Below are 13,259 nucleotides of genomic sequence, written 5' to 3'. Positions count from 1 at the left end.
AAGAACATGGAGCGGAGAATATTCCAGCGCAGAATATGATACTGTAAAGGAGTGATCCGAGTAAAGGCACTGAACACAGAAATTTACCTTCGACGGGCTAGCAGGCCAACCAAAGGCCCCAGTAGTTACACAATTCCTTGCCCATGCAAGCAATGCAGAAGCAAGGCCAAAGTATCCTGAATGATTACATGGAGCCATTTCCAAAGCAGAACGAAACTGCTCCACTCCCTGGCGTTGTATTTCGAGAGAAATTAAATAGTATTAACAATGAAAGAGATCAGCGCTACATAGATTTTTTAATGGATTCACCGTTAGATTAGCATTGGCTGATTAAATCATGTATACCAGTAGAACGATAGATAGGTAAAGAACGCACAGGCCATGTCTGCAAGAAAATGAATTAAACACATAAAGCAGATGTTTCAATCCTTACGAAATTCGATCTTCTGCATGAGAAGAACCTTTTGTCACCTGAAGCATGGTAAAATTCTTTTTATGCACTAAAATTCCAATTCTAGCACTGTGTCCTGCATAAAAAAGCAATAGCAAGGATTGAGATTAAAGCTTAGAGGTAGAAGACACCTGTTGACGCCTTTTCGGAGCGCCAAACACTCAACTAGAACCGTGGCGGTGCCCTCTGCACAGGGGCGGACGGTCCGCGCGCAGGGGCCGGACGGTCCGCGGCCTGGTGCGAGGCGCGATGGTGCTCTCTGCGCAAGGGCGGACTGTCCGCGGCCTGGGGCCGGACGGTCCGCGGCCTGGTGCGCGGCTAGGGCTCCTGCCTGACGGCCGGACGGTCCGCGCCCTGGGGCCGGACGGTCCGCGCGTACGCAGGGACGACGGAAGATCGCCGACGGCGCCTGGATCTCGCTCCCGGGAGGGACCCCGTCGGGGAGTAGAGATCCTAGGTGGTGTCTAGGCTCGGGCTGGCCGACCTAGACTCCTCTAATCGACGTAGAGCCGAAGAGAGACGAAGGATTTTGGGATTGGATGTCTAAACCTAAACTAGACTAGAACTACTCCTAGGGATAAAATGCGAAATAGAAGTTGTATTGATTCGATTGTTGATTACAAATCGGCCGTATATCTCTCTATTTATAGAGGAGGGGGGCTGGACCCTTTACAAACTAATTTCCGAGCTTTTCCCGTGATTTTAGCTAACAACCGTAACACAAAACTCGGAACCCTAATCTGTTCTGCGCACGCGCGGACCGTCCGGCCTCAGGGCCGGACCGTCCGTAGGCTCAATTATGGTTCAAACATATGCCCCCCTGCCTTTTGGTGGAGCTGGGCGAACCAAAAGCAACTAACTCGATGTGCTCACATCGGTTCTCTTAGGCATCTTGCCACATACTAGGATGGTACTGTTTGAGGAAACGCCCATTCAAAGCCTTAGGCAAATCCTTGCCTTGTAATGTTTGTAGCAAATAGGCGTTGCCAGACATCACCTGTTTTACTTTATAAGGACCCTCCCAGCTTGGCGACCATTTTCCAAACTTCCGGTCTTTATTCCTTAGAGGTAAGATGGTCTTCCACACCAGATCTCCTACTTGAAATGACTTTGCTTTGACCTTCTTGTTGTAGGCCCTGGCTACCATAATCTTGTCCTTTTCTATTGCTCCCAAAGCTATCACCCTCTTGTCGGTCACCTCATCAATATTATCCATCATTGAATTATAATAATCAGTGACAGTTAGATCATTTTGCCTGGCGAACCTGACAGCATTCAAACTTATTTCCACAGGCAATACTGCTTCCTGCCCATAGACAAGCTCAAAAGGAGATACTTTAGTAGCACTATGTTTAGATATTCTATGAGCCCATAAAGCTTCGGACAAAATCTTATGCCAATGTTTAGGATTATCAGATATCTTCTTTTTTATCAAATTAATCAATGTCCTATTACTAGACTCGGCCTGTCCATTGGCCTGAGCATAATACGGAGATGAATTAAGCAGCTTAATTCTGTATAATTCAGCAAATTCACGTACCTCCTTTGACATAAAAGAAGTCCCTTGATCTGTAGTCAAGGTCTGGGGAATGCCGAATCTATGAATAATATGCTCAGTTATGAACTCAATTACCTCCTTGTGCGTCATGTTTTTCAGAGCAACGGCTTCAGTCCATTTGGTGAAATAGTCAGTGGCAACTAACACAAACCGATGCCCCTTTGATGATGAAGGATGAATTTCTCCAATAAAGTCTAATCCCCATCCTCTGAACGGCCAAGGCTTGATGATAGGATGCAATTCGGATGCAGGGACCAACTGTAGGTCGCCGAATTTTTGACACACTTGGCATCCCTTGTAGTACTTGAAACAATCAGCTATCATACTAGGCCAATAAAAACCAGACCTTCGCAACAACCACTTCATCTTTGGAGCCGATTGATGAGTACCACAAATTCCTTCATGTACTTCGGCCATGGCTAATATAGCATCATCTGGGCCCAAGCACTTCAGCAGGACGTCACTGACTGTTCGGCGGTAAAGTTCATCACTCATCAAAACATACTTGAAAGTTGTTCGCCGAATGTTCTTATCTGTCCTAATATTGGGATTTCGTAAATAATTAAGTATAGGTGTCCTCCAATCACTTGCATCGGCTTCATTGTCAGCCGAATCGATTAAGAGAACATTTCTGGAAACCCCGGACGGTCCGGCGTCGTCACGCGGACGGTCCGCGACCTGGGAATTTGGCTCTGCACTGGTTATCGGAATTTCAGTTTTATGAAATTTCCCTCTCTTTATCCGATAACCTGATGCATCTTGTGCCAAATCGTTAGCTCTATGATTCTCAACTCTAGAGATATGTCGAATACTGAATTCGTCAAAAGAATGGATTATGCTCCAACATTTCTCAAGGTAACTATTTAGAGTACTATCAAAACATTGATATTCTTCTAACACTTGTTGGACAATCAGCTGAGAATCACCAAATACCTTCACATGTTTTACTCCCATACCATTTAAAAGTTCTAAGCCGAATAGGAGGGCCTCATATTCGGCTTGATTATTAGTGCAATAAGTTTTCAATCGGCTAGAGAAGTCAAAGGAGACATTACTTGGTGAAACAAGCACAATGCCAATTCCTTGCCCTTCATTGCAAACCGATCCATCAAAATATAAAGTCCAAGGAGTAATAGTGAGGTATGACATGTCTAGTTCATGAATATCATTAACCCGATGTTCTACAATAAAATCCGCTACGACTTGGCCTTTCATAGATTTTAATGGTTCATAGGCCAAGTCATATTCTATGAGTGCATAAGCCCACTTACCAACTCTACCACTCATAATTGGGTTATGCAACATGTATTTGATTACATCGGCTTGACCAGAAATAGTGCAATGACTAGACAGTAAATAACATCTACATTTGGTGCATGCATAAAACAAGCATAAGCATAACTTTTCAATAAAAGTGTACCTTGTTCAGCATCCACCAACCTTCGGCTTAGATATGTTACCACATGCTCCTTTCCCTCAGTTTCTTGTGTCAGAACAGCCCCAATAACCTTGTCTTCAGCTGCAATGTATAATCTGAATGGCGCTCCTACTTGTGGTGCTTTTAACATGGGAGCCGAAGACAAGTATTTTTTAATGAGATCAAATGCTTCCTGCTGCTCTGCCCCCCAAGTGAATTCAGCATCATTCTTAAGCCGAAGGATAGGGGTGAAGGCATCAATCTTCCCGGCTAGGTTAGAAATAAACCTTCGTAAATAATTCACCTTGCCGAGAAACCTCTGCACTTCGACCTTACAAGTCGGAGGCCCCACATTCCGAATAGACTTGATTCGGTCAGGATCTATTTCTATACCATGTTCATGGATGACAAATCCTAAAAACTTACCAGCCGACACTCCAAAAGCACATTTACGTGGGTTCATTTTCAAACCATACCGACGCATTTTATCAAAGGCTTTGCGCAAATCAGCTATATGAGAACTAAACTCAGCCGATTTGACTACAATATCATCAATGTAGACTTCCACAGTGTTTCCTAACAACTCATGGAAGATCAGATTCATAGCCCTCTGATAAGTAGCACCAGCATTTTTAAGACCGAATGTCATGACAACCCATTCAAATAAACCAATGAAGCCTGGACATATAAAGGCCGTTTTAGACGCATCTTCTTCGGCCATAAAAATCTGATTATATCCGACATTACCATCAAGGAAGCTAATAATTCTATTTCCTGATGCATTATTGATTAATGTGTCGGCTATGGGCATGGGATATTCATCTTTAGGAGTTGCTTTATTTAAATTACGAAAATCAATGCATACTCTAAGCTTACCTGACTCCTTCTTCTCCACCGGCACAATATTGGAGACCCACTCTGCGTATCTGCAAGGTCTAATAAAATTAGCTTCTAGCAGCCGGTGGATTTCGTCCTTGATTCGTGGGAGAAGATCTGGACGAAATGTTCTAGCTTTCTGCTTGAAAGGTCTGAAACCAGACTTAATAGGCAACCGATGTTCGACAATCTCTCGGCTTAGTCCAGGCATTTCAGTGTAATTCCAAGCAAAACAATCTGAATATTCCTTCAATAGACCGATCATCTCATTTCTAGAATCGGTCTCCAGGGTCTTGTTTACAAAAGTCGGTCTTGGAGTTTTACCATTTCCTATGTCAATCTCCTCCAAAGGATCAGCCGATGTAAACCCCTGTCCTAGTTTATCAAGATCTCTGAATTCCTCTATCATGTCCCCCATAGAGGAATCAGATGATCTTTTTGTGATGACAGACTTTCCGGTCTCGGGGGCTGGATCATCCGTAATACTATCTTTTCGCTGTGGTAGATGTTCGGTCTTAAAGTCCGAACTGTTTTGTGAAAGACCGGACCATCCGGCTTTGAGAGCCGAATTGTCCGTGATCAACGATTCATGATCTTTGTGTGTATTCATCATTTAAACTTTATTTAGGATTTAGCCGATTCTCCATCGGCTCTAGCATTACAGGAATGAAACCTTTCTTATCTATACTTATGAACTGATAATCAGAAAAATCTACTCCTGTGAGACATGTAGCAGTCTCATAAGTCCAGAGTACAGGAGCATCGGCCACAGCGATGCAGGCCGATACATCAGCATATACTTGTTCTATATCATCGCCTACCCATTGTATTAACATTTGATGTAATGTAGAAGGTATACATTGATTGGCATGAATCCAATCTCTGCCTAGAATTAAACTGTAATTTCCTTCTACATCAGCGACGAAGAATGCAGCAGCAAGGGTCTTAGTCCCGATGGTTAATTCAACGGACGTGACTCCCCTGGCTTTAATCGAACTATCCCCAACACCGCTGAGGGTCATGTTGGTTTTGACAAGTTCGTCATCTTGTTTTCCTAATTTTCTGTATAATGAATAAGGCATTAGATTTACAGCCGCCCCTCCATCTACCAACATCTTAGCAATCGGTATTCCATCAATGTGACCGCGCACGAAGAGCGGTTTTAAATGATTTACCGATTCCTTTGGTTTAGTAAAGGCGGCTTCTTTAGGACCAAAATCAAACTGTGCAACAACAGGTTCATCGTCGCCGATGATAGTACAATCGGCAGAAAATGTAATAATATTTACATCCATACCTGGGCGTTCTGGAGAAGCCTCATAGTCGACCAGGTCTTCTCCCAGCAGGTCGTCCTCTTCCATTGATGTTGTCGTGTCGTTGGAGGCTTCGTGGTGAACGGCGGACGGTCCGCACGCGGGGGCCGGATGGTCCGCGCCTGGTGCAGGTTGTCCAGAGGTTTCCTGGTGAACGGCGGACGGTCCGTGCGTGGGGGCCGGACGGTCCGCACCTGGTGCAGGTTGACTTTCTATTTCTGTGGCCGTTTGTTTTTTCTCAACGGCCTTCGGTCTCCATTTCTTTTGCGGTGGCGGGTATAGTGGATGTGTGTCATTAAATGTCTTTTCCGCCTCCTTCTCCTGGCTCTCCTTTGCTCTTAGGCGCTGTAATTTTCTCTTTTGGGATCGTGTCAATCCCGCTGGGCACCATCGAGGCATGGAGTATTTTGGATCGGTTGTTTTGATGGTAGCCGTATCCTTTTCGGTTGTGTTGGCCGATTCGCCGAAAATCATCGGCCCTTTATTGTCTCCCTGTATGACAACATCTGCGGTGCCTATTCTGATGATGTCCTTTTTTGTTGTTCTTTGAGTTGCTAGAGGCATATGCCCCCCTGCCGGATTGGGCGGCCTTGAAGGCCGAGTAGTCCGGCAATCCTGTTGGGTTTGTGCCTGGTGACCGGATTGAGCAGTGCTCAATCGGTCTTGTACTGGTGGTGTCAACCTGTCAAAAACAGATGTTTGGGGTGGTCCCCAGGCGGGGTACTATGGTATCCCAAATGGATATCGTGGCATGCCCCACATTTGATTTGGGACATATGGCGGAGGTAAATATGTGTATGGATATGGCATAGATGGATATGGAGGTGGAGGTGTCCATGCAGGTATGTTAGGTCTCACTTGTATAGTATGACCTTTCATTTCTTCCGATTGGTGGGGTGGTCCAATCGGCCTGACCTGGCGCTGCTCATGAATGGGTGAGCGGGGTCGCTTTGCTGGCCGGTCACTGCGGCCGGCCTTCTTTTTTACGTATTTAGACAATAATTGATCAAAAGTTGGGCCGGCTTTAACCAACCGACCAGCTGCCTTGAATGTATTTGTTTTCCACGTACCTATCTCTGGTCGTCGTGGTTTGAAAGTACGTGGCCGTTGTAAGTCCTGAGTACGGCCAGACCGTCCGCCGGAGCTCTCCGGACCGTCCGGTGGGGTCCCGGACCGTCCGCGCCTACGTGTCGGACCGTTCGGGATACACAGCATGGGTTCCTGCATCCGTCTCTCTGTCTGCGCTTGCCCCCCAGTACCGGAGGCTGTGATGGTCACCTTTAGGGTCTCCCCTCCATCGGGAGTCTTCTCGGCTACCACTTTCCTGCAAGAAACTTTATGATCCTCATCGGCCTTTTTAGAATTGCCGATGATTGCCTCTTTGCCTTTGCCTTTATCGGCCGTGTTTGGCCGAACCAGGACTTTCTTGCCCTCAAAGTCGATCACGTTCATTGGAAAGGGCTCTGTATCCACCTGCATTTCCTGAAATTTCAATCGTCCCTCATTAATGGCCGATTGAATCTGTCGTCGGAATACATTACAATCATTAGTGGCATGAGAAAATGAGTTATGCCACTTGCAGTATGCACGACGTTTTAGCTCGTCAGCGGATGGAACAGTGTGATTTATTTTAATATTACCATTTTTGAGTAATTCGTCAAATATTTTATCGCACTTACCAACATTAAACGTAAACTTAACCTCCTCTTGCCGTTTCTTTTGAACCGGCTGCAAGGAGGAACAAGCCGAAGATTTGGCCTGTTTTGGCCAAACCATTTCAGCAGCATATACTTCTGCTGATTCGTCATCTGAGCTACTTTGGTCGCATTCTACTATATGTACGTTGTGACGCATTGTTTTAGCAGTTTCTTTGCTCCGGCTTTCGCAAACCAAAGCCCTCTGGTGTAACTGTGCTAGTGTAAAAAATTGGATGCCTTCTAATCTCTCTTTTAAATAATATCGTAGACCATTAAAGGCTAATCCTACTAGCTGTTTTTCTGCTAGATGAATTTGAAAGCATCGGTTTCTTGTATCGCGGAATCTCCGGATGTAATCATTAACCGATTCGTCTTTTGTCTGTCGCAATGACACTAAATCTACCAAATCCAATTCATAATCACCGGAGAAAAAATGATCATGAAATTTTTGTTCTAGATCCCCCCATGATGAAATGGAATTAGGAGGTAAAGTGGCATACCATGCAAACGCGGTTCCTGTTAGCGATAATGAAAATAAACGCACGCGAAATGCCTATGTGTCTGCCAATTCTCCCAATTGTGCTAAGAACTGGCCTATATGTTCGCGCGTGTTTTTCCCTTGATCACCCGAAAATTTTGCGAATTCGGGTATTCTAGTTCCCTGTGGGTACGGGTGGTGATCAAATCGGCTGTCATAAGGTTTCCGATATGATTGCCCCCAAGGGACCATGCTTACTCCGAGCTTATCTCGGAACGCCCCGGCTATTTCTTCCCTCACTATATCAATGGCAGCCGGTGCAAGACCACCGGCTCTCTGGTCAAACATAGGTGGGGTTGGTTGCATATTAGTATGTTGTCGTTCCCCCCATTGGTTTGAGCTACGTGGTGCATTTCCATTTGCCCTATATGGCTCATAGGTTTGATCGTTTCTTTCCGGCCTTTTAGGTGGGGCCGGAAAGCTTTCCTGAGCTCTGGATCCTGAATTAATGGGTTGGTGTATTGCATAATGTGATGAGAAGTGTTGCTGGGACGGGCGAGGATTCAGGTAATAATCCTCCTCAAAAGACTCATGTGCGGACTGTCCGGATACGTACCCGGACCGTCCGTGGTCATATGCGGACCGTCCGTCATTGTATGCGGACCGTCCGTCATTGTATGCGGACCGTCCGACTGGGTAGTTTGGGTTCTGTGTCATATGTGGTGGCTCGGGCGCATATCTAGGTAACTCATTAAAAATAGGCCCGACTGTTGTTGGCCCGGACGGTCCGCGCTCACGTGCGGACGGTCCGGGCATGTGTAGATCGGCTGGTTTGCTGCCGATTTGCGGTTGCTTAGAGTATGTGTCCATCGGCATCCCATAAAGGGGTTGTGACTGGTCGTGACAACCTGTAGCCGATGTGTTACGCGCGTTATCTCCTAACTCAACCTCGTGCGAAGGAAAATTTGCGGTACTAGATTTATCAAATGCACGAACTAGTCTCTTAAGATCGCTTTGCATACCCCCTATGATGTTCTGCATTTGTTCACGCTGATCTTCTACATAATTTCTAAGAGATTGCAGATCGTTGGTATTACTTACATTTGGGATATCTGGCGTGGGTTGGAGCGAAGCCGGATCCGTCGCCCGATGTCGGACGACCTTGTTGTTCCTGTCCACTTTGAAGTTGGCCAAGAACTTTGCTTTCGCCTCCTGGATCATCCGCTCCTTGTGCTCCTCAAACTGGAGCTGCTCGTCAGCCGGCAAGGTTTCCCAAGTCGGCTCTATGATGTTGCTTAGAGAAATATCAGAGCTATCCTTTGAACCGGCCATTGAGGGTCGATCTGATGAGCTTAGATGTGTTTCCCCAGCGGAGTCGCCAAAAAGTATGTTGACGCCTTTTCAGAGCGCCAAACACTCAACTAGAACCGTGGCGGTGCCCTCTGCACAGGGACGGACGGTCCGCGCGCAGGGGCCGGACGGTCCGCGGCCTGGTGCGAGGCGCGATGGTGCTCTCTGCGCAAGGGCGGACTGTCCGCGGTCTGGTGCGCGGCTAGGGCTCCTGCCTGACGGCCGGACGGTCCGCGCCCTGGGGCCGGACGGTCCGCGCGTACGCAGGGACGGCGGAAGATCGCCGACGGCGCCTGGATCTCGCTCCCGGGAGGGACCCCGTCGGGGAGTAGAGATCCTAGGTGGTGTCTAGGCTCGGGCTGGCCGACCTAGACTCCTCTAATCGACGTAGAGCCGAAGAGAGACGAAGGATTTTGGGATTGGATGTCTAAACCTAAACTAGACTAGAACTACTCCTAGGGATAAAATGCGAAATAGAAGTTGTATTGATTCGATTGTTGATTACAAATCGGCCGTATACCTCTCTATTTATAGAGGAGGGGGGCTGGACCCTTTACAAACTAATTCCCGAGCTTTTCCCGTGATTTTAGCTAACAACCGTAACACAAAACTCGGAACCCTAATCTGTTCTGCGCACGCGCGGACCGTCCGGCCCCTAGGCGCGGACTGTCCAGACCGCGGACCGTCCGGCCTCAGGGCCGGACCGTCCGCAGGCTCAATTATGGTTCAAACAACACCACATCAATAAGGCTTCCTATAAGGCATAACATCAACTAACCTGAAGGTTGTACTGACCAGCTGGTGCAATGTAACTTATTTTCCTCATAGAACCTGGTGGAAGAGCAACATGGTGCTGCATCAATGTATTCTCAAAAACAATCTGCAACACACACAGTCAGCAATCATTAGGATGTAAACACAGGTCGAGACTGGACGATTTCACAGGAATTTGGTGACGTAATCATTTATTCCCTGTTCTTCAGTCAGTAGCTCAATAGACCTAAGGACCAATATCCATTAGTAATTTGGTGATTAGTTCACAACCTTTTCCCTGAATACACAAGGGATATTTTGGTACACAACTGAATGTTTGAATCAGAAATGAGATGAGCTTTGCAAACTGTACAGCTGAGCTTAACGATCAAAGATTGATCACTATTGAGATCATTGTTGTTAATTATGACGGTGTAATACAAATACATGACGGAACTGACTGGTGGTGCATAAGCCTATCATGAGGCTCAATGCGATACAACTATTATTTGTGGGGCATACCTTCTCTATCAGGATCATATATCCAAGCCGAAAAAGTGCGGAGTAGGGAATCAATATTATTTTAATCCATCTCTAGGCCGTGAGAAGGCGAATTGGAAAGAAATACACAGATTGGGGATTCAAATAACGCTGAGAAGGAACTCAATTGCAGCTTCAGTCAATTGGACAAGTGTCAAATTTGGGCTGACTGCTGGCCATGAGAAGATGAATTGTTTTCCAAGGAGACGATTTGTGATTAGTAGGAGGAGCAGAGAGAGCAGGAGAAAGGAAGGCCTGTCGCTTTGGATTTTGGGGACGGAGGTGACAATGATGTTAATGTCATATGACCTGGAACGGCAGAAAGGATGAGCGAGATGGAGGTTGAAGAAGAGTGATGGAGTTTAGGCCTACCACAGTAACAAAGAAGTGACTACGTCCAACTCAATGCAAGCAACCAAATACAACCTCCTACAATGAAAAAGGGATATGCAAGCAAACTAAACACACCTCATTGCAATGAAGTCATACAGGGGTTACACTGCATAGAGTGTAATGCAGGTTTATCATAGTGCAAGCAACCAATCATACCCAACATGAAGATGTATACTACTCAGGCAGCGTTTTATGTTATCTCATTAATGAATTGCACATGAGCATTAACCAAAAACCCAAAATAACATAAATTAAATGATTTTTTTAGTCTTAACTAACCTATGAATTTCATCAATCAGTACTGGTAATGGTGAGAACAGAAATGCTGGATCCACATTCCCTTGTACACTAATTCCATTACCAAGGCGCTTCCTTCCATCAGCCATGTCCACTGTCCAGTCAAGGCCAATAACATCAACTCTTGTGTCCTTCATGCGCTCAAGTAAACCTCCATTTCCATTTATATACAACATAAGGGGTACATGAGGGCACTCTTTCTTAATCCTATTCACAATCTGTCGAAGAAATATAAAAGCTTAATGAACAGAATCAGTAAATCAAAACCTTGCATGAAATCTTTTAATTGAGCTCTAAATAATAGTCTACAAGCTATATGATATTTTGCACATTTTTCAAGGGCAAGATGAAATTCTGGGCACTCTCTCTAAATACACCAAACTTGTGGAAGTTACCATTATGACCAAGTAAAGCAGTTTTATACACTGTGCTAGTTGCAGTCTTGAAGATATGCAAACCAAATTACAGTAACATACAGTATAAAAAATTCCAAATCCATGTGCACTGAGAACATGCTGCTGATGTAAGCACCAGCTACTGATTATTTTGAGAGATTGGTTTTCTCTCTCTAAATTTCACTTTCGTGGTTATAAGGAACTTGTGGTCATAACCATAACAATTCTTGCAATGCGGTACCAGAAATTGTAGGGGGTTAATGTAATTAATCATATGAGAATCATTTCGGTATAAGAACAAGGGTATCTCTTAGGAGATACTGACCTTTAGAGCATTTAGTGGGAGCCATCAATGTTGTTCTATAAGACAGTGCAGATACATAGCAGCACCGCCAATCATGAAGTTGGTAATACATGAAAGCAAGAAAAGTAAGGAAGTCACCTTTTTGATATATGGTTTTGACCACTGCTCCCACACATGAGGTGGAAGTTGTCCACCCCATGAATCAAATATCTGTATACACTGGGCCCCGGAGTTAACTTGGTAAATGATATAGTCAGATATCGCTTCTGCAAGATGAGATAGAAGACACCTCAAGACATCGGGAGCTGTATGGCACATGTTCTTTATATTTGTGTATGTGTTGGTCATCCCCCCTTCAACAATGTAAGTTGCAATTGTCCATGGGGCCCACACAAATCCTAGCAAAGCAGCTTTTCCATCAATCTAGAGGATAGAGGAGGCAAAAAGATTTATAAGCATCAAAGTGTAGGGCAGAACGCTTTGCTGAACTATACCCATACAATTGGTATCAATAAAACAGCACTCGCAAATAAGTTGTTAATGTTCAAAAGTATATATTATGATGAGAATAAAATGGTCAGCACATATTCAAAAACGAGAGCAACCAGAAGATGACTTTGGGTTGAAATATACTACATTAATAGGTTTACTAATGTTTGGTTAGGTTCACAATCCACTAATTACTAACGATAACAAAAACAATATGCAAGACCATTTGGACAATGTGGTACTACATTAAGTCACTACCTAGTTTCTTTGGCTGGAATTTTTCCCATATCAGCTAACAATTTAATTTGCCCTCGGTAGATAGATATAGCTTTCTAATTATTAAATAGTTCATACAATTTAAATTACCAGTTAATATCCACAGTCGACGCCACCATAATAGTTCATACAATCTCAGGTGGCTAAGACCAAATCCTTTGTATCCCAAGCTGAATCTGGCTCAAACATGAAAACAAGGAAAATAATATTCATGACAAATAAAGGCAATCTGAAATTCAAGGATGGGTTACACGATATACCTTGGTATTTTTCTTATCATTCAAAATTGAACTGTCTTCTTTCTTCAATGGAACATAGGAGCTGCTTCGGTGTCTATTTCCTGTACTATAAGATAAATGCCATAGCCTCTGACCATTATATGCAGGACTTCATAGTTTGGTTAGCAGATAACTGTGGTAATAGATAAATTTCAATGGAAACTAAGGAAAACCTTGAAATGGACGCGTCTGATTGGTTACCACCTAACAATTATATGTTAAGGGGAGTAGAACGACAAATAGATGGCTGGTAGTAGCACAGAACGACAAAGAGAAATAGTAGAAGTACCAAGCGAAGCAATGTCTTGTTCAGTCCTAGACTACATAGGCATGCTTTACATAGCGCGAGTATGGTCCTCGCAAGATTGCACGCATATCATAGCTACGACCAGCT

At 44.7% G+C, this 13,259-nt stretch overlaps 1 protein-coding gene across 1 annotated transcript; it reads right to left on the bottom strand.

Annotated features, from left to right (window-relative positions):
* Nucleotides 1–10,982: 10,982 nt before the first annotated feature.
* Nucleotides 10,983–12,481, bottom strand: LOC103649218 (uroporphyrinogen decarboxylase 1, chloroplastic). The gene is made up of 2 exons (XM_008673533.3): nt 11,961–12,481; nt 10,983–11,341 (listed from the first exon to the last, which is right to left on the bottom strand). Exons 1-2 carry the CDS (start codon nt 12,168–12,170, stop codon nt 11,078–11,080), a joined length of 474 nt encoding a protein of 157 aa, XP_008671755.2. The 5' UTR covers nt 12,171–12,481; the 3' UTR covers nt 10,983–11,077.
* Between the last annotated feature and the right edge of the window lie 778 nt (nt 12,482–13,259).

This window comes from Zea mays, chromosome 2 (genome assembly GCF_902167145.1).
Source record: "Zea mays cultivar B73 chromosome 2, Zm-B73-REFERENCE-NAM-5.0, whole genome shotgun sequence".
Classification (NCBI taxonomy): Eukaryota; Viridiplantae; Streptophyta; class Magnoliopsida; order Poales; family Poaceae; genus Zea; species Zea mays.
Note: the sequence above shows the minus strand (reverse complement) of the source record. Positions and strands in the feature narration are given on the sequence as shown.

Coding starts and splice junctions, on each gene's coding strand:
- LOC103649218 (XM_008673533.3), bottom strand. CDS start 12,170: ATGACCAACACATACACAAATATAAAGAACATGTGCCATACAGCTCCC. Junction 11,342..11,960: donor CAAAACCATATATCAAAAAG/GTGACTTCCTTA, acceptor TTTCTTCGACAG/ATTGTGAATAGGATTAAGAA.